The following is a 26,366-nucleotide window of genomic DNA, read 5'->3' on the forward strand; positions in this document are numbered from 1 at the left end:
CTTACTGGTGTTGTTTGACTGGTCCTCTGAGCAGCAATACAATTTGCCCTCCTTCCTGCCAGTAAGGACAGGTGGCTAACATGTCCATGTAAAGAAATACAGTAGAGCCCCACTCATACAGCAGGTTAGGTTCCAGACCCCCGCCAGAAAGCAAAAACCACCGAAAAGCAGATCAGCTGTAGTTTGTGGGTCTGGAACCTAACCCGCTGATCGCACCAGAGGAGGAGAAGATCAAATCTTCCCCTCCTCGGGCGCGATCAGCTGGAGCGGGAATCTGATTGCGCCAGAAGAGGAGAAGATCAGCTGGAGTGCGGGAGTCTGACCGCCCCCAAGGAGGAGAAGTGCTACAGCTGATCTTCCCCTTCTCGGGTGCGATCAGCCCCCCCTCCAGCTGATCGCCCCACTGGCGCTGTATTAGCAGAACGCCAAAAAGCAGGGCACCGAGAAGCGGGGCCCTACTGTACACAGTAAGGCGGTTTCTGTTAAACAACTTCCAATGTCTTGAACTTCAATATCTGTGTGGGATGTTGTAGCACTGTGCAGACATTTGTTAATCCTGGAGATTGTAAATTTAAATGAAAGTTATTCTAATGACTTCAGATTAGCTCTCCTGTAAGCAGTTCAGAAGGCAATTCTTGAATAATCACATCAGTGAAAAGTATATTGGGTGACAAAATATATTCACTGGGAATGATAAAGCCTAGACAAGGATGCTTTGTGTTAACTAGAAATCCTGAAACTGTTTTCTATTTGTGATTTCAATAAGATTAGTAAATTACTTTTCCTGGGGCAAGTATGTGTATGTAAATACTTGTGTGTGGGGGGGGGGGTTAGGGCTCTAGACTTTACTCAGTCAGTACAGTTAATCAACTGGAAAAACTTGATTTTTAAAAATGATGCCCTGATTAATCAAGCAGATGATTTCATAAAGTGTTTTTTTAAAAGACAAGTGTTTTATAAAAACTGGAAGCACCATTTTAACAGTTATTCCCTCTGTTTCCTTAGGCAACAGGGAATTTCTCCTCTGCTATGACACATAGTTTGGCATTAAATAATGGAAGTATGCTTTTTGCTTTGAAATGCATCTTTTTTTACTCACACAAATTTAACTTACTAAAAGTCATACAATGAATCGAATAAGATTGCTTTGACTGAGTGACAGCCCTACTTTTTCCCTTTGGGGAAGCAGGTTTATTAAGTGTCCAATAGTTTTTTTAATCAAACTGAATATTTTAAAGTTTAGAGAAGTAATTGCTGTATTGATATTTTAAAAAACCAACAGATTTTTATTTAAGTGTCTGGTTGTTCCATCACAAGAACATGTTGCACACAACTCTTCTTCAGGAATGCTTTAATTCAGAAATGTACTGGAGTAGGGATTTGCAATAAAATGTTGAAGCTTGGAGTGCTGTTTAGAATTACAGCCATTCCATTTCACCACCCATCCCTGGTTTTCTACATTTTTCCTTTCAACGGTCAGTCAGCATTCTCTGGCTGTTGAGCATGCACCACTCTTCACTGTGTCTACAGTCTGTCCCCTCCCCCGCAAAAAAAGAATGATTAGAGGTTTCTTTTCTAAACACATTTGTATTCTCCAGGCTTGGGGTTTCCCCAGGCTTGCTGATACTCCCTGAGGGTGGTAGTGCTTTTGCTAGATAAACAGTGGCAGTCATAGCTTGAATGTACAAAATAGTGAAAATGGTGATACAATATTGGAGTCTCCTATCTGTATAGTTAGAGAGAAACTGTATGTTTTTTTTTTAAATCCTAAATGTAAATACCTAATAATTACCCCAGGTGAAAACTGAGGTGTGTGTCATGTCCAGTAGTTTTGTTTGACTCTCTCTTAGTTTGATGATCCCTGCCACCAATCTCCGCTGTATTCCTTTGTTTTTTCTAGAGGTGGGTCAGGGAAATATGAGTCTTGCTCCGAACAGGGAAGGGATGGGAGTGGGACTGCCACCCCAAGGTGGTAGGCAGGGAGAGAGATGGTGGTGGTCGAAGATATACAGCGGGGAGGATGTGGGCTAGTTATATGAAAACCCTTGCCCCCCCTGCTTTGCCTGCTGTATTTCAGAATTTGGGAATGCCAGTAAGCCAGCCTCCTGGCCTTGTAGGGGTATAGTTAAATACCAAGTCTGCCCAAAACAAAACATCTATCATCCACAATTTGTTTGTGGGTGATGGGGCAGATTTGGCATGTATAACTGAGACCTGGGAAGATGAGCTCAGTAGCCCAATGCTAACCCAGCTGTGACCACTTGGGTACACAGTGCACCGCTATTCCAGGTCAGAGGGATGGGGAGTGGGAGCTGCAGGTGTCCATAAAAATTCAGTCTCCGTCATCAGGAGATCAATCTGCGCTGTGTCTAGATTCTAGGGATTGATTGCGGTGTTGGGCCAGAGAGACAGAACAAGGACATTGTTAGTGTACTGTCCACCCTGTTGTGCTACAATCTCCCTAACTGAGCTGGCTGAGGTAATCTCAGATGTGGTGTTAGAGAACTCTGTCATGGTGGTATTGGGGGACATCAGTATCCATGCTGCCTCATATGGGTTAGCCCAGGACTTCATGGCCTCCATGACAACCATGGGGCTGTCTCAGTACGTAAACGGCCCAACATGTCTGGCCAGGCATACTCTAACCTGGACTTTGCCACTGAGTGGATTAGTAATACTCTGTCGATTGGGGGACTTGTTGTGAGTCCGTTGTCATTGTTAGGTTTGGGCTGAATGTAACTACTTCATTCTGCATGGGTGGGGGACCCATTGAGATGGTTGCCCTTGGAGGCTTAAGGAATCTAATGAATGCTCTGGGGGATTTTCCAGCTGACCTGGCTGGTGCTCCTATCAAGGCTTTTGTCTCACTGTGGAATGGTGAGATGTGTAGAGCCATCGACATGATTGCTCCTGAGTGCCCCTGCCATCACTGTGGAGCACATAGGTAACATTGGTATTTCAGTGATCTGTGTGTGATGAAGCAGGATGGTCGGTGCTGGAGTGCAGATGACATGGATCTTGGTCCAAGTCTGACCAAATACGGGTAAAGCTGCACCATTGTGTCTACCATGTGGCATTGGTGGCAGAGAAGAAAGCTTGGTTCTCTGGCACCATTGCATCCACAAGTAGCCACCCAGCACAGCTTTTCTGAGTGGTGAATGACCTTTTATCAACTGGTCAAGAGAGCATTGCTCTGACACCCTCAGAGGCCTGCTGTTAGCAACTTTGCAAAGCACTTTAGGGACAAAAGAACTCAGTTTCAGACAGAGTTGGATGCCATGGTTAGAGCAAGCCCAGTGGAGGTGTCCGGAGCACTACATGTTCCATTTGTGTTGGATCAGTTTCAGTTATTGCAACCTGAGGATGTGGACAAGCTGCTTGAAGAAGTGTGGCTGACCACCTGCCCACTTGACCATCTTGGCTTCTTAGAGCTAGCTGAAGGGGTTTGGGTAGGTCCAGGGAGCGATTAATGCTTCACTGGAGGAGGGGGAGGTACCATCTGCCTTGAAGTAAGCGGTGGTGTGTCCCTTCCTTAAGGTAACCGCCCTGGACCCAGAAGAATGGATGAATTTATTTATTTATTTCGGTTGTAGAGCAGCAAATATAAAGTAATATTACATCAGTATTATATTATACCAGAAGGGGCAAATAACAAATTTAAAACTGCATCACAAATATCAGTATATAAAAGCATAGAACAACATTAAAATGAACACAGTAACCTCCTCCTACATACAATGGAGGCAGCACAAAAATTGGCCACCTTGGATGTAACCTGCGGATACTGGTCTGCCAGCAGATATTGAACGTAACTTGCATCAGAGCCGCTGGGCATTTTTTGTAGGATCGGGGTGATAAAAATGTGTCGTAAATCCCGATAGACCCAGAAGTTGCCCAAGGGCAAATATCTCTGTTTTGGGCAATGTGCTCATAAAGGTGGTAGAGGTCCAACCAGGAAGGAAATTGATTACTTGGATCTGTTCCAGTCTGGCATGAGGCCTGGCCATGGCACTGAAACCACCTTGGTTGCCCTGGCTGGTGACATCTGTCAGGAGAGAGATAGGAGGAATACAATCCTGCTTGCTCTCCTTGGTCTCTCAGCAGCTTTTGATACTGTTGAGCACGGTATTCTTCTGGAACATCTCAAGGAGGTGGGGGTTGGGGGCACTGTGCTTCACTAGTTCCGCTCATACCTCCAGAGCTGCTTCCAAAAAGGTAGTTATGGGAGGCTACTGTTCAGCACCATGGAAACTGTCCTGTGGTGTTCCACATGGTTCCACCTTGTCCCCCTTGCTATTCAACATCTATATGAAGCCACTGGGAGCTGTCATCAGGAGATACTGATTTGCCATCAATATGCAGATGACACCCAGCTCTACCTCTCTATTTCATCTGAATCAGCAAAATTGGTTGAACCAGTGCTTGGAGGCGGTGATGGGGTAGATGTAAGCCAATAAATTGAGGCTGAATCCTGAAAAGAGAGGTGTTATGCATCCAGAGTTCTCATAACCCAGAGGTGGGAAGATGGCCTGTTCTGGATGGGGTTGCACACTCCTTGAAGGAAAAGGTCCACAACTTGGGAGTAGTCCTGGTTCCAACATTGTCCCTCAGTGACAGGTAGCCTCAGCAGCTAGGAGTGCCTTTTTCCAGCTTCGGCTGATTTTTCAGCTTTGGCCCCTTTGGGACAAAGCTTACATGGCTGCAATACTCCACGCTCCGGAAACCTCCAGATTGGATTATGGTAATGCACTCTATTTGGGACTGCCCTTGAAGACGACTGAAACTTCAACTGGTCCTGAATGCAGTAGCAAGATTACTGGCTGGGGTCCCCTGTAGAACTCATATAACCCCCGGTTTTAAACAGCTACATTGGTTAGCAGTTCGTTTCTGCAACCAATTCAAGGTGTTGATGTTAGTGCTTAAAGCCCTAAACAATTTAGGTCCCAAATATCTGAAAGACTGCCTCCTTCCGTACAGATCCTCTTGGGTGCTGCGATCAGCAGAGGCGGCCTTTTTGGTAGTTTCACCACCCTCAGAAGTTTGGGTGGTGGCGGCCTGGGAGAGGGCATTCTCTGTGGCAGCTAATTTGCAGAACTCCTTCCTCACAGAAGTGCATCTGGCAACTTCACTGTACAGTTTTTGGCAAATGCTGAAGATGTACCTTTTTACTCTGACACCTGAGATGTATATATATTTTTGTCATGTGATTTTAGGTTTTTAACTGCTTTCAATTATGTATTTTAAAATTGTTATGGAACCTTTGGGTGAAGGGTGGGCAATAAATCTTAATAGTAATAGTGATGATGATGACAATGAGGCTAAGAATAAATAATACTTATGATTTTAATTTTAAATATTGCCTCTTTTCTTTTTCGGGATTCCAGCAGCCAAAGGATTGTCTGAAATGGATTCCTCGATACTTTTGCAGCACAATGGAGGCATTCCAGCCAATAAAAAGTTATCTGCAACGTTACCGGAACTAGAATATAGAGAAAAAGGAAAAGAAAAAGACAAGGATGCCAAAAAACATAACCTTGGAATAAATAACAATATTTTGCAACCTGTAGACTCTAAAATACAAGAAATTGAATATATGGAGAACCATATCAACAGTAAAAGATTAAATAATGATCTTGTGGGAAGTACAGAAAACCTCTTAAAAGAGGACTCATGCACTGCAGCATCCAAAAATTACAAAAATGCTAGCGGAGTTGTGAACTCCTCACCTCGCAGCCACAGTGCAACTAATGGAAGTATCCCTTCCTCATCAGCTAAGAATGAGAAAAAACAGAAATGCACTAGCAAAAGTCCAAGCACACATAAAGACTTAATGGAAAATTGTATTCCCAATAACCAGCTAAGCAAACCAGATGCATTGGTAAGGTAAGGTTGAAATGTTAGTGACCTAGTTTCCTCTCTTGCTGTTTCTTTTTCTCAGTAAGTTAAGATGTGATTTAAGGAGAGGCTGTGGATTTGCACTTGTGCATGGTCAGGGTTGCGTTCATTCTAGTCCTGCAGTCTAGTTGCAGAATTAATATGTAGAGAAATAGTCTATGAGTTCTGCTTCTGGCTATGCTGAAATTACAGTAAGTTTACTTGGAGCATAATTATTCCGCTGTTTTTTTCTGAGGACCCTATAGGAAAGAAGAATTAATTTCAGGGATGGAGCAGATGAGCATATTTGCATGTACATGCATGCATTTGTATCTGGAGACACTTGACACTTTTTTTTGCAGTCTTTGTTGAGATTTACAAAAATTGTCACTTCTTGAATATTGCTCCCATATGGGAACTAGAGAATTCTGGGTGAAATGATATCACATTTTCAAAACTCTGGATAAAGCCTGGTTCTAAACACAGTAGAATTTTGACATGCCGTTCTTTTCAAGCTAGAAGGCTTTCTTTGCTTTATATGTTTAAATATGTCTTCCTGGAGTAGTTATGCAAATGATGCAATATCATAGAAATGCTTGCTGGTAAAGCCATCTTTGGGGGCAGGGAGAGTGATACAGAGTTATTGGGTATACAATATGTACTAGAAGTTATTTAGAATTATATGTTATGTGAGCCAGAAATTAGGTCTTGGATTCCTTAGATTAATTTGAGGTTTAAAACTTGATCTGGGAACAACTTTGACTGTTGCTAAAATAAAACTCATGCAAAACCTTAAAAACACACACAAAGTGCATACAATAGTCCACACTTCTGTTCACCATGGTGACAGTTCTGTTGCCCTCTGGTGAGCATGGCAAAAAGACCCCCAGCCTTCCTCCAGCTTCGAACTGGAAAGGGACTGGGGATCATTCCAGTAATTGCATTGCTCTCCTCTTAGAAGCACCATGCCAACTGCATAGAAGATTCTCACCCTCTATATAAATTAAAGCTGGAATGAAAAGCTTAGGTTTGTTTTGGGTGCTGTGCTGCATAGGAGCTTGGAGTGCCTCAGCATTCCAGCACAAAAACAATCTCCTGCCCAAGTCTAGAATTGAAGATGTGGGTGGAAATCACCCCCACGACTGCAGCAGACTAGCACAACTGTGGAGACAATTCTCCTGCTGAGCTCCAAATTTGGCACTGAGGATGGTGGCAGGGTTTTTTCCCTGACATTGTGCAGAGATGATGAGCATGAGGGCAGGTGTGAGGGCAGGGTGCAGGGTCCTACCAAAGGCATGTTTTGGTTTGGTCAGCAAGGCCAGCCGAAATTTGTGAGCCACTGCTGATATATATAGACTGGCTTTAAAGAACCTGGGGCAGGAGAGAGTGGAATACTTGTGGGGGGGATAGACCTTGTATATTTATGTCTGTGTCTCGAGAATGCCCTAACATACAACAGTGTACTGCAAAACAATGTACTTCCCCTTTTAAATATAGTGTTTCCTGTATTATGGAACTCCTTGCCATTGTTTTTAATCTGCTGTGTTTCCATAGGATCTTTGCTGTGCTGCTCTGGCAGCTTCCATGCATTATTATAAAAGCACAAAGAGACATGGAAAGTGGTATGATGTATAATCTCAAACTAAACTGAAATGATATTCAATCATTAAGGCTAAAGTCCTAAGCATATGTATTTCAAAATAAATCCCATGGAAATTGGGACTTGCTTCTAAACATAGTGAATGAAAAGCAAACTTTTTATTTTAAAAAGTAAAATAGGAAACTGTCCGCAGGAGCAAGGTGCTGTTCAGCAAGTTGTATTTAGTAATACAGAAAAGTATGACACAAGATAATGATATGGCCTCTTGTATTTGTATAGGAGGCTTAGCCACTTTGAGGTTTCTAACCGTTTTTTTTTTTTTTAAATAGAGTATAACCTGGTCTCTGCTATCTATAGAAGCATGGGGTGGCTTACAACCTTTAAAACCAAATGGCATGAAACTATAAGAACTATTTTAAAAGCAAAAATATTTTAACGTAGCAAAAAGCCTTGCTTATTCCTAGCGATGAAAAACCAGCCTAGTTGACAGAGATGGGCGGACCTTGGTAGACCACAAGAGGAAGAGTGTTAAAGAGAAGGATGACATGCTTTTTGAGGGACACCACACTCTGTCTGAAAAATAAGTGAGAAGCTTATCTCTAAGATCCTAGAATCCATCTGCTGTTCCTCATTGGTTTATGCTCCACCAACATTTCATTTTTTCATCCACTCAGTTATTATTTACTACTGTGCACTAGAAAACTCACAATCCCCTCTCACTTTCTTACTAATATCCAGGTGTCTAGTACACACCTGTTGCGTCAGTTCTGTGTGGCCCACATGTATGTGTGCTGCTCTCCTCTGCAACCTACACATAAACAGTGATTGGTAAGTGATCAAATCTCCACCTTGGTGTATTTTGAAAAGAAAGGAACAATTTGCAATGCACATGCACCATTCAGAACTGGTGCAAGTCATATGTACTTTGTACTTGGATATCCAAAACCCAGCAGTAAAACTCAAGTGAAAATAAGGATTTCAGTTGGCTATTAAAATAAGGATTCACAATATACTTTCAGAGAAGGCAGCTGCCCATTCTGCTGAAATTATTAAAGTATAGTCCGGTCCAAATTCCTTCACTTGTATGATACAGGGCCCCACTCATATGGCGGGTTACATTCCGGACCCCCGCTGTAAAGCGAAAACCACTGTAAAGCGGAACCCATTGAATAGAATGGCATGCGATGCCTGAAAACTGCCATAAAACCGGAACAAGCGTCGTATGAGTGGGGCTTTAGTCTAATTGAGACCGCTGTATTAGCGAATCGCTGTAAAGCGGGGCCCTACTGTATATGATGTGGCCACCTTGCTGAAGCTAAGCACATTTGGGTCTGGTCAGTGCCTGGGTGGGAGACCACTTGGAAACTCCATGTATGCCACCCTGAGTTCCATCATGGAAGAAAGGTGGAATATAAGTGTAAATAACATTTAAAAATAAAATCTAAGGCAATTTTTAAACACATAATTTAGAGTACCACAAAATTACTAAAAACAAACTCAATAAAACCAGTGGAACAAAGCGTTAAAACAATAAGCAGCCTAACAAAATCTCAAAAGCAGCACTGATATCAACTTTGCTGCCCTGGGCTCCTTCTGGGATGACGAGCAAGATATAAAGTAAATAAATAAATAAACTTTGCTGTTGTTTAAAAGTCCACAAAAATAAAATGGTTTTAACTTGCCATCTAAAACTCCTGAGCAGCCACAAGGCAGCCATCTGGGGAGGCTCTTGCATCATTGGGATCCTGTTACAGAAACTGCCCTCTTTCTGTTTAACATGTACTAACTTTCAAAGTTGGGGGCACCAAGAGAAAGGCTTTGGGGATCTTAAATGACTGAGAAGGTTTACATTGCCTAGCATCCTTTGACAATTAACATGGAAGAGGAGTACCAAAATGTGAAATACTGTATTATTTTGCCTCTGCAACTGAGGGGTAGCAGCTAAAAGCAAAATATTTGCTGAATCAGCCAGTGATTGCTATACTGTAATTGTTCTGATCACTACTACTGTTTGGATTGTTTTGGTGCAGAGAACATACATCATAGTACCCTTCTCCTTCTGCATTTATTTGTCTGCCACTCCCCTCCCAAAACAACATGACCACAGTGTCTCATGGCACATTAAACCAATGATGTTTCTGAGCAAAGGAAGCAGGTAAAAGTGTCTCTGCTACTTGTCAGTTTACAGGAAGTTATTGAAAAAATAGATGTTTTTGTCTTTTGTGATACAATGCTGTATTATAAAGCACCCAGACCAGATAGAGAGGTAAACCTGAAAAAAAATCCTTAATCTTCCCATTGAGCCTTATGACAACTGTTCTATTTATGTATGTATGTATGTATTTTTATAGTAACTGCATTGTTCCTATAGTATAGGAACAATGCAGCAATAAACAGAAATCAGCTGCTGAACTGATTTAATGGGACTTTTAAAGTGGTTCATTTTGGCTTGAACATACTCTTGGTATCTGCTTGAAAATAATACATTAAAGTTACTTTACTTTAATTTTATATGGGGAAATATATGCTATTGCAGACTTTCAGTATGCAGGCAGAAGCTTTTAGCAGAGTTTGGTCCATATATGTTTGATTCTGTTCATTTATTAAAATATGTATATTCTGCCTTGCTTTAAGCCTACAAAGTGACTAATAACAATCCAATCCCAGATATATGTTAAAATAACACTTAAAGTATGAAACGTACAGTGGAAAGTGATGTACCAATTAAAACCACATTAAGCAATCCAAAAATGAGAAACCAGCATAGAAACTCAACACAGTAGCCCAGAAGAAGAGTCCTGCTACTTAGTTCGCAAATCTCCATGTAACCCCTCCCTGTCCCCTGTATTTCAAACAAGGGGATCCAAAGCAGGAACCCCAAGGAAGACCTTAAAACATGGGATAGGTTCATATAAATGAAGGTTATCCAGACTGTTTGCAAAGAGCCATTTGCAGGAATACAGTATGACAGGTCCCTGAGCTAATAAAACTTGTCAGGGGTAAGAGGCAACAATGCAAATATCTCTGTCAGCACAGAAAGAACTGTGACAGGTACACCAATATGGCATGCATGGTCAAAAGTTTGTGCTGTGATACGTAGTGGTGGGGTCTTGACTTCAGCGTTAGTGTCATGAAACCACTTGTGAAGAAGTTGCTTCCCCTATGTTTTACAACCCACCTGTGACACTTAAGCAGAATTAGATGGTGAATTGGATCTTGAGCTTGAATATTGGTTCCAAATCCCACAATAAAATCCCTTCCACTAAATTCTAGTCATTTATCTGTGGCTAGAAGCAGTAGTGGTTAAGGTGGAGTAGGGAATCTGTTAATTAAAGGAACAAACCAAGACTTAATCCAGAAAAGCATTTGCATTTGCAGAACATGAAACAGAGGAAATAATTTAAGAAATGAAACACATTTTCAGGTACTTCGTTTGCCCTGTGATAAGCTTCTTGTGAAACATCTTCCTTGTTGCCAATAATTCTGGAACCTTTTTTGAAGTAAAAAAAGTGGGACTGGCAACATTTTGTTGCAGGTCCATGTTGTGAGTGCTTATGTTAAGTGTTTCAATCAGTCAGCCATGCCTTCCTCTACGATGCTCCATTCCATTACCTTTCCATCCAGTTTTCCATTCCCACCACCAGCACTCTGCAACACCCTTCCATGGCTACTGAACAGGCGCAGTCCTCTTTGATATGTTTTTGGGGTGGGGTTCTCCCCACTTGGATTTCTTCTAAAGACTTTTTGTACTTTTGCAAATGTTGAAGTAACTGCTGATACCTCCTTCTTATGTATAGGTGTTGTTTTATTTATTTATAAATAAAGGGTGGCAAACAAAGCGCTAAAAACACTTTAAAACATCATAAAAACAGATCTTAAAATACATTAAAACAATACAGTGTTAAAAACATTTAAAAAACAACTTTAAAAAGGGTTAAAAACATTATTAAAAAACATATTAAACAATTCTAGCACAGACGCAGACTGGGATAGGTCTCAACCTAAAAGGCTTGTTGAAAGAGGAAAGTCTTCAAAAGGCACCGAAAAGATAGCAGAGATGGACAATTTTGGCTTCTGAAACAACATAATTCATGCCTGAACATCAGAAATGCATTCAGCACTGCATTTAAAATCTGCACTGACTGCAAGTTCCATTTGGCATGGACCTTTCCAGCTTGAATTCAAGCCTAGGCTGCTAAGGAAGCATCAGGAGCAGCACTTAGAATGAAATCCCTGTTCTTCCATTGAAGTTGAATCACCTGACGTCATATAATTTCAGATGATTGACAGGTGGGCAGCACTGCTGACCTGTCAAAAGTGGCCCACAGAAACTAGGCCAATTCTGAATCCAGTTCTGTAATCATTACATCACAATCACTTTAATAAAAGTGAAATATGCCTTTTGTATAAAATCTGATAGATTGAGACATTGGCCTCTTCCAACCTGTGACACTTTCTGGCCAACTATAACATATTTCACATGAAGGCCCACAAGAGAGCTAATTTCTTAGAGGATCACAAATTCAACATGTAGATATGAACCTAAACAAACAGGCTGTGATTATAGTAATGTGTATTTGCCAACAATTTGTGTTTACTGTTTTGGAAATTATCTATTCAAATTAATGTACCAAAAACGGTTACTTTAAAAGCAGCAATAAACCATTTCTGGCAAACAGAGCTTATAAGGATGTAACAAACTTTTTATCTAGAGAGCCTTTGTAAGATTAGAATGAAAAGGAAAGCCTTCTAACATAGATAAAGTGAAGGGGAATGGAGCTTATCTTCTGGCTGATGCATGATATCCTAGTAGTTTTAGAACAAAAGGCAAGTTTGGCCCTCTGGCTGGGCTGAACACTGATCAAAGAGCTTGATTACCAAGGGCTGCTGTACACATGTAAAATTAACTGGTCATTAACTAGAGAAAAATCCACTCCTTCGAAATGTGGTGTTGGAGGAGAGCTTTGCAGATACCATGGACTGCGAAAAAGACAAATAATTGGGTGTTAGAACAAATTAAACCAGAACTATCACTAGAAGCTAAAATGATGAAACTAAGGTTATCATACTTTGGACACGTCATGAGGAGACATGATTCATTAGAAAAGATAATAATGCTGGGGAAAACAGAAGGGAGTAGAAAAAGAGGAAGGCCAAACAAGAGATGGATTGATTCCATAAAGGAAGCCACAGACCTGAACTTACAAGATCTGAACAGGGTGGTTCATGACAGATGCTCTTGGAGGTCGCTGATTCATAGGGTCGCCATATGTCGTAGTCGACTTGGAGGCACATAACAACAACAACTAGGGTTAAGGAGTTGCACATGCTCTCTACTTGCAAAGATCTCTCCCATCACCACCACCAGTATTCTTCTACACTCGCTCAATCTTCTGTTTTAAATATTAATTTTGAAAATGGAAATGGACTGCCTTGAAGTTGATCCCGACTTACGGCAACCCTATGAATAGGGTTTTCATGGTAGTTTTGAAGACCCTCAAATTTCTAGAACTAACATTGGTCAATAGCAACCCCAAGCCCAGGTAAGGCAGGCAGTACAGAGGATTCTACATGTGGGGATGGAATGGGCATCCTTAATAGACAATTGATATTCAGCAAACATTACATATAAAGCAGTTCTAGGAATGGCGTTTCCTTTTTGGAAGAAGCAAATGTTATGTTAAATTATATTAATAGTTAATATTAATTTCAGTGCTACCACTGAAAAGATCCTATTTCTGAGTATCCACACAATTGAAGTCCTGCAGGTGTAGAATGTTAAACGGGGGCTCATGAAAGGGCCTAAATATTAAAAGGGGGTTTAGGTGAAGCAGATGGACACATGCCATAATGAATGCTAAGGATTGGGCTCGTGGGAGTTGTAGTTCAAAAAAGTAACTTTTCCAAGCTCTGGATTCACGTGGTGGTGATGAAATGCCTTGTGCCTACCATTTTGCTACAGTAAATGTGTTACTACTAGTTAATATACATTTGCCATTTATGAAGGAGTCGGAGTCGGACAGTAGAAAAATAGAGGAGTCGGAGTCAGAGTCGAAGGTCTGGCATACCGACTCCACAGCCCTGATTTATGGGTACATGCCCTAGCCCAGATCTTTTGGATTTAAACTTCTGCAGGCTGTCAATGTGCCACAAATTACTAATTTAAGCATGTGGGCAGGCAGGCTAGTAACTTTCATGGACTTAATCTCAAGGCTACAATCCAGCTTGATACACAAGCAGTTCTAATAGCCAATTCATGGAGTTTTCGGTAAATTAATAAAGAACTATTGGAAATGAACAGTGTTCCAAAAAAGATATTTAGTCAAACACTTCTGGCAAGCAGCATACAATTTGATGGGTTTAAGTGGCTTTTCATCTCAAAATGGCAAGAAAACATTTTTTGTAAGTGCTGCATTTTATTTAACATGATTGAGAATGCCTTGAAGAATGAGTCAAATATGAAGAGAATTTAAATCCTTGTCATCCTATGCAGGTAATTAGCTGTGCACATAGGACTGTTTTTTTTTAATTTGTATCCCACTTAACAGCCCATGCAGGGGTTTCAAAGCAGATAATGCATTTAAATGTTTCAGTGTACAAATGCATAAAGTCGTCAATAAAATCCTAACTAATTAGCTCAGGACAGTCAACAGCCAACAGGATATCTTTGGAGAATGTCCTTAGTCCTATTAAATGTCTTGTCCCTCTCTTTACATCTTTCAACTGTTGGTAAAGATCTTTTCAAGGTTATGTGATCTGCTTCTGCCATAAACACAATTTTTCCTTGTACTTCAGGAACAAAGTGCACATTACCTGGCATATTCACATTCCCAAGCCCACATTCATGGAGGTTATGTGAATGGGAAGGTGGCGGGGGTTTATGGGGGTGGGGAATTGACAGAAGGGTGCTTAACTCCCTCCAACACTCATCATTTCTTCCTGGCAAATGCCCCTTCTTCAGCAATGTTTCTCTTAGGCTTGATTCTGGTTTCATAGTTGGGGGGAGACCTGTTCCCCATTTACAATAGGAATTTGCAGGCAGGAAAGAGAATTAATTGAGCCCTCCCCTGTTCCTGCATTTAATTGACCTTGCTTTCCTGCATTTGCCTCGTAATGTTTAAGTTCCTCCTAACTACTTCCAAGGGTTTGACTGGGGTGGGGAACCTTCAGCCTGGGGCCAACCTTGGGCCACCAGGCTATATCCCCCATACCACAGCCACTTGTCAATCACCCAACTGATGGGTGGATATTGGGGGTCAGTCCTTTTGGGTGCTGCTTCACCAGTACGTTCCCAGCAGTGAACGCACTGGGGAAGCAGATCCCTGCAGAACCAAGCTGATGAGCAGAGAGTTCAATCCTGCTCGGTGCTGTTTCACCAGCATGTTTCCTTCAAGAACACGCTGACAAAGCACACCCCGCTCCCTTGGGTCAACTTGATGCTGTCATGACATCATATGACATCATATGATTGACAGGTTGGCCTGTGGGTTGAAGGGAGGTAAAGAATATGGCCCATTGGGCTGAAATGTTCTGCACCCCTAGTATGAGAGAACAATAAACCTGAGGCCATTCTCATGTTGCACAGGGCTGGGAAGAGACAAATGCTTGCCTGATCTCTGTGTTGAATCCAAACCTATGTCTTTTTGGGAGGGAGACTGGAAACCTAGTGGGAGAGCAACTATTGGAATACTAATGCTGTGAGCACTTCCATCATATATTACAAATAAAACAATATATTATAAAGACACTACCATCTCCAGTGACCTTCATCTTAAAGGAAACCAAGTCTGAGGAATGTGCTGACGCCTCTGAAATCTCTCACTGCTTAGAGCTTGGGGTGCTCATTATAATGTGATGTTTCAGTGGGAGACCAGGGTTCATCAATTTACCAGACTTACATGTCCTATAAGCCAATACTAGCTTCAAAGGTAGAAAGCTGCTTCTTTTATTCTTGCAGGTAATTCTTATACTGCTGGTTGTTCTCTTATAGCAAACTTTACTGGATGTCTTCATGTTATATTTATAAGAAAACCACACCTCAGGAACTGTGCAATCCAGGCTACTTAGCTCTGAGAAGTCAGCTAAAACTTTGAAATCTGTTGCCTTTTGTTATACCTCCCACAGTGGACTTTTATTGATATAACAAATGGAGCAAGTAATATTATCTATTAGTTTAAACTACAGGTTGTTTGAGCTCCCCTTGCAGCTTCCCTGGCTGCTTTCTCCTCCTCATCTTCCAGCTGCATATTTGCAAAGATAAACATATATCTAGATGCCCACAGGGGATAAAGCAGTTAGGGGAGGTGCACATCATGATCATGTCTTCTTGCAGAAGAAACAGCCAGTGGGATTTTCTTCTTGTTTGCATGTATAGCTCTGCTCTCATGTTTGACAGGATAATATATGTGCTTGCTTTATGGTAGGCGAATGAGAGATTCATAATACTGTGGCGAGCAAAGCAAATGAGCAAGCTATACCATCAATTCTGCTGGCCTGTCAGGCCAAAGAATGTCTGTTGGCAGAAGAATGTAGATTTGTAAGCTTCTGTTGTTGTCAGACAACAGTTCTGTCTCCCCCCCAAATTTCAGAGTTTAATAATTTTACACTGTGCTGAGGCCTAGTTTTGCATCAACTCTGATAAATAATTTTTGCAAGGCAGTTCCAGTATGAAGTACAGTTTAAATTTACACTAATAAAATGCATTATTTGCACACAGGTCCCGATTTCAATCTCTACCCTCTCCAGTTAAAAGTTGTCTTGTAGGAAGGTTAGGAACGAGCTCTGCCTGGGAACTTGGAGAGCTGCTTCCAGGGCTGGGAACTGGATCCAGCTGACCCGGTGAATCCCAACCCCCCTCCCTTGCCAGCCAACTTTAACAGGTGAGTGGGACTGCCTACCTGTCAATCACATTATGTTATGTGATTGACACCTATCAGAGTTCAAAGGAGGGCACTGTAATTACTGATCGGCAGTTAAAGGGAGGTGCTCTGAAGTCTCTTTGGAGGAAGCAGTTTGGATTCAAACCACTTTCACCAAATGTAGCATTTTCCCCTCTCCAGAGGGAAAAATGCTCAGTTTAGGGATAGCGAGCTCCCCTGGCCTCAGTAAGAAATTTCAAAAAGGAAAGTCCCTTTTGCAAGCAGGGCTCCCTGCCAGCGCAGATCAGTGCTGACAGGATATCCTGCTGGGATCTGCTGCACTAGAAACAATTGGGAGCTCACTTTAAGCTCCCGATTGTGTCTTGGTAGCCATGACCATACCTGCTGCACACCTTGCAGGCCAAACTGAGGCCTGTGTTGGGTCTAATTAGGCCCGTGGACTAGATAGTACTGGGCTAGATGGACTGATGTGTGACATTAGCTTCAAATGTTCGCACATGCTAATAGGCCTGCACATCTAGGGGTTCTTAATCATTCCACTCTCTCTCAGCTTCAGCTCCCCTGTCTGTACTGAGATGGTAAAAACTAGCCAACCTTATAGGGCTGTTGTAAGAAACTTATAGAAAGTATTCTTGGCCATTTCCACCTGTGCACGCAGGCAGAGCAAGGAATCCAAGATCAGCTGAAAAACAGAGAACATTGACCTCATTCCCTAAGTTATAAGGCCTGCCAGTCATTGTTAATTCAGTATCGTCTGGGCTAAGTTAGACTGGCCTCTCGCATCCAACCTCTTGTGATATTAGTAGACATGTAAATCAAAAGGAACACTGAGATCAGCTGCTAGTACAATGGTGGCACATATATGTTAATAATAATCCTGACAAGAAGGTGGCCCTGTGGACAAATAGTACCCAGATGCTTGAAATAGGTGAATTACCTGTTCTCAATGGAATTGCTCTATCCCTGAAGGACGTGAGTAATTTGGGGGTGCTCCTGGAGCATCACTGTCACTGGAAGCCCAAGTGGCCATAGTGGTTAGAAGCACTTTTTATGAGCTTTGGCTGATATATCAACCCACGTGTTCTTGGGTTGGGGTAGCTTAGCCACAGTGACCCATACATTGGTCAGTAGTCAAGACTGGACTACTGTAATGCACTCTATGCTGCAACTTCTTGCGAATGGTTTCAGTTGATGCGGCCTGATGACGTGAACAGCAACGATGTGGCCAGCAACATGTCCTGTCAGCCCTTGCCCTTCTTGGCTTATTAAAGCTTGCTGAGGGGGTTTGACCAAGTGGATCCAGGGTGTTGTCAATGCATCGTTGTGGGAGGGAGTGGTTCCAGCCATCATGAAAGAGGTGGTGATCTGACTGCTCCTGAAAAAGCCCACCCTGGACCCATTGGTTTGCGACAACTACCGACTGGTTGCAAATACCCCCTTCTTAGGGAAGGTGATTGAGAGGGTTGTGGCGCAGCAATTGCAAGTACTCTTGGATGAAACAGATTATTGTGACTCATTCCAGTCTGGGTTCAGGCTTCATTATGGGACTGAATTGGCCTTGGTTGCCCTGATGAATGCCCTTTATCAGGAGAAGGACAGGTGGAGTGCAATCCTGTTATTCTTACTTGATCTCTCGATAGCTTTTGATACCATTGACCATGGTATGCTTCTGGGCCAACTTGGTGAGATGAGTATCTGAGGCACTGTTTTACAGTGGTTCCAATCCTATCTCTAGGGTCATTTTCAGAGAATAGCATTGGGTGATTGTCTTTCGGCCCCCTGCAGTTGTGCTGTGGGGTGCCTCAGGGTACCATCTTGTCACCCATGCTGTTTAAAATCTATTTGAAGCCCTTGGAAGAGTCATCAGAAGATTTAGGGCGAGGTGTCAGCAGTACGCTGATGCTACCCATCTCTATTTCTCTGTAACATCTGAATCGGGAGAGGCCATGGAAACCCTGGACCGCTGCCTGGACTTGGTGGTGGACTGGATGAGGGTCATTAAACTGAGTCTGAATCCTAGCAAGATGGAGACACTGTGGGTTGGTGGCTCCAGATAATTGGTCAGTTGTCTGCACTGGATGGGGTCGTACTCCCTCTGAAAGAGCAGGTCCATACTCTGGGGTGCTCTTGGATTCATCTTTGTCACTAGAGGCCCAGGTGACCTGAGCGGCTAGGAGTGCTTTTTACCAGCTTTGTCTGGTAAGACAGCTGCGGCTGTTTATGGACTGGGATAGCCTGACCACTGTTGTCCATGCACTGGTAATCCCCAGGCTGGATTAGTGTAATGCACTCTATGTGGGGCTACCCTTGAGGTTGGTCCAGAAGCTGCAGCTGGTGCAAAATGCGGCGGCGAGGCTGCTCACTGGGGCAGGGTTTCGCCAACATGTCACCCCGCTGCTGAAAGAATTGCACTGGGTACCTATTAGCAACCGGACTAAGTTCAAGGTTCTAGTTTTGGTGTACAAAGCCCTATACAGCTTGGGATCAGGATACCTGAAAGACCATCTTATCCCTTATCTACCCAGTTGATCACTGCGCTGTGCAGGTGAGGGCCTTCTGCAGATACCATCTTATCAGGAGGTCCGTTTTGCACAACACAGGAAACAGACCTTTAGTGTAGTGGTACCTACTCTTAGGAATTCCCTCCCCTTAAATATTAGTCAGACACCATATCTGTTATCTTTTTGGTGCCTGTTGAAGACCTTCCTCTTTCAACAAGCCTTTTAAGTTGAGACCTTATCCCAGTCTGCATCTGCGTTGGAATTGCTTTTTAATATGTTTCTAAACATTTTCTTTTAAAAAAAAAAAAGTTTTTAAAGCCTTTTAAAAAAATGTTTTTAAAGATGTTTTGTTTTAATATATTTTAAAGTCTGTTTTTATGATGATGGTGATGATGATGATAATAATAATAATAAATGGGACTGTCCTTGGGCTTGATTTGGAAGCTGCAATGCAGAATGCTGTGGCTAGGTTGTAAAAAGAAATATCTTACGACATGCATGTCACATCTGTCCTGAAAGATCTGTACTGTTTGCAAATATAAGGCTGTAAACAACTTGGGACCCAGTTATTTTGGGGAGCGCTTCCCCCCATATATTAAGATCTTTGCAGGAGTCCAGACCAGATCATCATTTGAGGCTGTTCTCTGTGTGCCGCCTTTGAAGAAAATCCAGAGGGTAGAAACCAGAGAATAGATCTTTCTGTAGTTGCTTCCTATTCCTATTAACCCAGAGAGGCCTACCGGTTGCCACCTCTGTCAGGTAAATACATTTTTTACCTAGGCATTTAGCCCACACCAGTAATAGAAAGTCTGTATTCTGACTATGTTCTTAAGATGCTTATGTGTTTGTATTATTGTATTTTTATTCTGTTTGTAAATTACTTTGGGACTTTCTGTAGTAGGAAGTGATAGATACATTTAATAAACGTAAACCACCTTCAAATAAATGTAAACCACCTCCTTTGGTGGTTCCATGGCCTGCTTCATTCCATCTGGTGGCAACCAGATAGAAAGCATTCTCAGTGGTAGTGTTTACATTATGGAACCCTCCCCTCTCCATCTAGTGAGTACAGTGATACGTTTTTGCTAGCAGTTAAAAACATTCTTGTTTACCTAAGCACCTACTGGACTTTAATTAAAATGGAACACTGGAAAATTATAGGCTTTATGTGTCTCACAAATTTTCTAGCATGCAGAGAGGATCTTAAAAATTAACACAGGAGGCACCAGGTGGACCTCTCTCTAGTGAGGGTATTCATATTGTGCAATTTCCTACCCTGATGTGGAGCAGGGAAATGCATGACATAGTCCCAGGCTATGGTCTGAAGGCACATGAGGCCAGTACCCTGCTGAAGCTAAGCAGGGTCAGGTCTGGTCAGTGCCTGGATGGGAGACCGCCTGGGAACCATATGTAAGCCGCCTTGGATTACTATCATGAACAGAAAGGAGGGATAGAAATAAATAAATAAATGACATAATGATGTCAGAATATGTGGTATATGTTGCATGTAACAGCCCTCTGTCTGTCTTAAGGTTTAAATCTGTTGTAAGTCTGTGGGTGGTATTGTTCAAATCTCTGCAAGGAGTTACTGAATGGACTTGGGCAAAAATGGTGGATACCAAGTGACAACATTGCATTTCTAGATGCTTCAGGTCTCTTTGTCATGTCCTTTGCCACATTCATTTTAGCAGAGGGTCTGCAAATGCTGTGTCCTGTGACATCACAAATCTTGCAACTACCTGTCCATGCTTTCCTAGCACAAAATGAACCACTCCTTTCCTACCCTAATTCAAGTATTCAAAAAATGTAGATATGTGAGGGGGTCCCTCAGTCCATGCTGGTTTGAAAAGACAGACTCTGTCTCTCCCCCAAATTTTCTGGCAAGCGCAAAAGATTTGGGGGAATTGAGGTCAAGACTTTGGAGATAATTTGGAAATAGCATCAGAGTTTCTTAATCCCTCTCAGTGTCTCCCATCATGGTACAAACTTAAGAAATTAGCCCCTTCCCTCTCTCAAGTCACCTGTTCATGTTAGATCCCTCAGAAGGAATAAGATCAGAAGTGACTACCAAAAATGGTCTGCTACCAAACCAACCAAATATTTTGAACTATGCCTTTTAAAAGTTTCAGGTCAGAATCCCTGAGCAAACTGTGGGAGCCCTCATGGGAGAAAAGTACACTAAGCCATGTTTATTCAGAGGCAGAGCTCAACTGAGTTCAACAGGGCTTATTTCCCAAATACTGTGCACTTCCAAGGGCATAAGAAGATCCATCACAAAACTAGTATTGAGGATTTACAATATCTTCTACATTTACTTGTTCTCCATCCCTTAACCAAAATATTTCCCTTTATGTACTTTAGCAGATAATGGAGCAGTGACAGAAGGGCCAATGTAATGCACTTTTATCTAGTAATCAGCATGCTGTGTTTATTTTTAGATGCTTGTGCCTTCTAAGCAGCCACAATACACAGCAAAAGTGAATACAGCTTGATTAAGACACTTCCCAACTAAGAGTGGTCTTTGGAAACAATTAAAAACTGCTTATTGTTCCCTTAATCATACTTAAAATGATTTTTAAAAACATCTTTGTTCTCGGAACAACTTTCACTTTTTTATATTTTCACGAGGGAGAATTGAGGACAAACCTATGCATTAATTATACACAAACACTTAATCCTTTTGCAGCCCAAAGTGGCTTTTCCCTTGCAAGGTTCTAGATATCCGTTTGGAAAAGGGAGGAAGTCTAGTGGAGCAGTAGTGTGATGTAGCGGTTAGAATGCTGGACTAGGACCAGGGAGACCAAGGTTCAAATCCCTATTCTGCCATGAAGCTTGCTGGGCAACCTTGGGTCAGTTGCAGTCTCACAACCTAACCTACCTCACAGGGTAGCGACGAGGATAAAAATGGAGAGGGAGGAGAATCATGTATGCCACCTTGAGCACCTTGGAGGAAAAGTGGGATATAAATGTAATAAATAAATACCAGGAAAAGGCATTGCTGTCTGTCTTGTTGATCACCGGGTGAGCTGGGGTTAATGGCCCGGGAGTAGCGTAGCAACAGCTATGAATTGGCAAGTCCCTGGTTCAAATCTTACCTTAATTACAAGCTCATTCGATGGCTTTTTGCAAGCCACTCTTGCCACACATACACCTTTCTATATTACGGGTTGTGTAAGGATTACTATGAAAAAGGCTTTGAACAGCTGAAATGTGGTAATGGAAAATCTTTAAGAATTAATAGATTCTTAAGTTTAATTTCACTGTTTTGCACTTGCCAGATTTGTATTGGGAAATGTCTCTCAAAAGCTCTGCTACAGGTGATCTTCGAGACCTACCTTGGTCTGATGAATGTTGGTCACAGTCAGATTATCCACAGTTTATAAAGCTGTGGATGAGTGCACCTCCTTCACCTCTCCTCCTTCCATTGTGTGGCAGCTTTGCAAAGATCCTGGTTTGCATTATCAGTTACCCATTGCATCTGAACTGGGGGAACTCTGGCTTAATATCTGTTAACAAGCCAGGATAATAAGTAAGGACACAGCTCTCGTCCATGGTTTCACAGCCCATGGTGTATGAAGCTGTAGTCCCCTTGGGATAAGATGCAACTTCACACTCATATCTACTATCTTTTCGGCGCCTTTTGAAGACTTTCCTCTTCCAACAAGCCTTTTAAGTTGAGACCTATCCCAGTCTGTGTCTGTGTTAGAATTGCTTTTAATATGTCTTTTAATATTTTAACCCTTTTTTTAAAAGATGTTCTTAAAGTTTTTTAAAATGTTTTTAATGTTGTTTTGTTTTGATGTATTTTAAGGGGTCTTTTTATGAAGTTTTAACGTGTTTTTAGTGTTTCTGTTTGCCGCCCTGGGCTCCTGCTGGAAGGAGGGGCGGGGTATAAATAAAATAATAAATAAATACTCATGGCTTGGGAGAGCACTCACTAACTGAAGGGTACAGATAACTGTATAAAAATGTGGCAGTGCAATTGCTCACTGGTGTAGGATATTGCCACATGCCACCCTACTACTGAAAAAATTGCACTGACTGCCCATTAACTACTCATCGAACTTGAAGGTGCTGGTTTTGGTGTATAAAGCCCTATACAGCTTGGGACCAGGGTACCTGAAAGGTTGTCTTTCCCCTTATATATCCAGTTGATCGCTGTGCTCTGCAGATTAGGGTTCCTGCAGATACCATCGCATCAGGAGGTCCATTCTGCACAACATAGGAATCAGGCCTTTAGTATTATTGCACCTACCCTAGGAATTCACTCCCCTTAAGTATTAGACAGGTGCTGTCTCTGTTGTCTTTTCAGCACCTACTGAAGACCTTCCTCTTTCAACAAGCCTTTTAAATAGAGACCTCATCCCAGTCTGCATCTGTGTTGGGATTGTGTTTTAAGATGTCTTGTTTTAAAGATGTTTTAAATATATTTTTAGTGTTTTATCGGTTGTTTGCCATCTTGGGCTCCTTCTGAGAGGAAGGGTGAGATATAAATGTAATAAATAATAATAAATAAATATCGGCATGCAAATTGGGCTACAATTTTGGGCCATGCAGTCCAGAGCCAAGGTTTTCCCAGAGTGCCTGTTACTAGACAGTGGCCCTGGAAGCTGCCATCTCAACATGCAAACGATGATAAACCTCCTTGTGTTTTATCTTTATTACTACTTAAATGTTCATTTTCCTTTTTGGAAAGGAATAACAAAACCACATGTGTAACAAGTAACATTCAGAAGCAATTACTTCTGAGTATCTGATGCAGATGTAAACAGCAAGGGTTGACTGCTGTCGAAAGTGGCATGTGGCCTTGATTGGTGCTTTTCAACCACTGGTACTTTACAGTACATCAGGTGGTGGTACAAATACTACAAGTTGAAAAACACCAGGCTAGATGGACCATCTGATCCAGGAAAGCAGTTCTTAAGTGTAAACAGGGAAATGTATAGAGCATGAATACAATCATAGAATGCTGTGCAGTAGAGAGTGATTATATTGGGAACAATATGGCATTCAATAGGGAGAACATTTATTAAAGACCATATTCTTTTTAATGTTGTCATTAAAGATCAGTGTGGTTTGTTAATCAAAGTTGTGATATGGACTGTGTTTGGGGGGGTGTTTGTAAAACTTGTGTAGGCCACTGAAGTTATTCAGTCAATGTGTAAAGTTGCTAGTTCTGTAATTTTCCTTGAACATTATCTCAAAAACTCATTGGTTTGTCTCAATAAGACTATTTTCGAATTAAATTTAAACTAATTCAAAGGTTGGAAAAGTGAGCAATGTTTTAGGAATCAGCTCTAAGCTTTTGTGTCCTCACATAACGAAAGGACATTAACATTTGTTAATTTTTATTTTAATCCTCCTGATACTTTCCATGGGTAGGTGTAAGGGATAAATCATCTTGAATGCTTTTTCTTTCTTATATATCCTTCTGTTTGTTCTTTGAAGATGTGCAGAGGAGAAAGGAAACTTTTAAAAACTGTCCAAAATAGTCAAGGGCGGGGAAAGAGAGAATGGGTCCAAGGTGGGGCATTTGCACAAGGGGACAAGAAAATGAATGTGTGAAAAGGAATTGAGGTTTCTGTCTGTCCTTTCCCATTGATTCAGGCCTTGAGGCTCTGAGAACAAGGGCTTCTCTTTAAGGAAAAAATTACTGTTTCCTCACTTAAACCCACAGGATAAGTGATTATAAATTTATAGAAACTAGGATTTTGAAGAAGAGTGAATGAAGCAACTTCTGGAGTGTAGGATAGGTCCCAAAGACAGACTTTATGGGGTAGTTCCCCTTAGGAATCTGGTTTGGGGCTTTCTCCAATGACCCCCCAAAATACACTCTCCTAGGATGCCTTAGTTAATCACTCAACCATTAAGTTACTTTGCCTTGGCTTCAGCTTTTGTTAAGCACTTTAATAAAATTTTCTACATGCATTTTATAATTTCATATTAACCTCTTGCTACTTCTAATAGCTGTGCTCTTCTGTCTCACATCATTAAACCTAGTTCACGATGTGTGTGTGTAATTTCAACGTGCTGTTGGTGTCATGGAGACAATGGTGGTAGTTTGTAATTCTGTGCAGTGAATGTCATTACTGCGCTCTGTCAGCTTTAATTTAAGAAATCTTCCCTGGACCCGGAAAATCTTAATAACTCTAGGCCAGTGGCAAATATTCCATTCCTGGGCAAGGTCCTGGAATGAGTGGTTGCAGGCCAGCTCCAGACACTCTTGGATGAAACTGATTATATGGATCCATTTCAGTCGGGTTTCAGGCCTGGTTTTGGCATGCAAACAGCCGTGGTCGCCCTGTAAGATGACCTTTGTTGGGAGAAGGACAGAGGGAGTGTGACTCTGTTGATTCTCCTTGATCTCTCAGTGGCTTTCAATACCATCGACCATAGTATCCTTCTGGGACAACTGGCTGAGCTGGGAGTGGGAGGTACTGCATGGCAGTGGTTCCGCTCCTACTTGGCAGGTTGATTCCAGAAGATGGTGCTTGGGGAACACTGCTCGGCCCCATGGATTCTCCAGTGTGGGATTCCACAGGGGTTAGTTCTGTCCCCCATGCTGTTCAACATCTACATGAAACCATTGGGTGCGGTCATCCAGAGTTTTGGAGTGCGTTGCCATCAGTACGCTGATGACACACAACTCTACTTCTCCTTTTCATCTTCTTCAGGTGAGGCTGTCAATGTGCTGAACCAGTACCTGGCTGCGACAATGGACTGGATGAGGGCTAATAAACAGGCTCAATCCAAACAAGACTGAGATGCTGTTAGTGGGTGGTTCTTCTGACAGGATGGTGGATGTCCAACCTGTTCTGCATGTGGTTGCACTTCTCCTGACAGAGCAGGTTTGCAGTTTGGGGGTTCTCCTAGAACCATCTCTGTCACTTGAGACTCAGGTAGCCTCGGTGGCATGGAATGCCTTCTGTCAACTTCGGTTGGTGGCCCAGCTATGCACCTATCTGGACAGGGATAGCCTGGCTTCAGTTGTCCATGCTCTGGTAACCTCCAAATTAGATTACTGCAATGCACTCTACATGGGGCTGCCTTTGAAGACAGTTCGGAAACTGCAACTTTTGCAAAATGCAGCTGCTAGATTGGGAACAGGGACCAGATGGTTCGAACATATAAAACAGATTCGGGCCCGCTTGCATTGGCTGCCTATATGTTTCCGAGCCCGATTCAAGGTGCTGGTTTTAACCTATAAAGCCTTACACTGCTTGGGACCACAATACCTGACCAATTGCCTTTCCTGACACGAACCCACCCGTATACTACACTCAACATCAGAGGCCCTCCTCCGGGTGCCTACTCCCAGGCAAGCTGGGAGGATGGCAACAAGGGATAGGGCCTTTTCAGTGGTGGCCCCCAAATTATGGAATGATCTCCCCAATGAAGTTTGCCTCGACACCAGATCAAGACTTTCCATTTCTCCCAGGCATTCTAACAGCATGTGCTGAGCTCTGACCACAGGTATTTTACCTGGTTTATCTGTGCTTCATGGTTTTTAAA

General features: G+C 42.2%; 1 protein-coding gene across 1 annotated transcript in view; it reads left to right on the forward strand.

Moving 5' to 3' along the window:
* The window catches only part of MACO1 (macoilin 1), an 83,837-nt gene that overhangs the window by 39,534 nt on the left and 17,937 nt on the right, over nucleotides 1-26,366 (forward strand). Inside the window, exon 6 of the mRNA XM_061597337.1 lies at nucleotides 5,385-5,883. Coding sequence (XP_061453321.1) covers nucleotides 5,385-5,883 — 499 coding nt within the window. The remainder of the gene's footprint in view (nucleotides 1-5,384; nucleotides 5,884-26,366) is intronic.

The sequence above is a fragment of the Rhineura floridana genome, chromosome 15 (assembly GCF_030035675.1).
Source record: "Rhineura floridana isolate rRhiFlo1 chromosome 15, rRhiFlo1.hap2, whole genome shotgun sequence".
Lineage (NCBI taxonomy): Eukaryota > Metazoa > Chordata > Lepidosauria > Squamata > Rhineuridae > Rhineura > Rhineura floridana.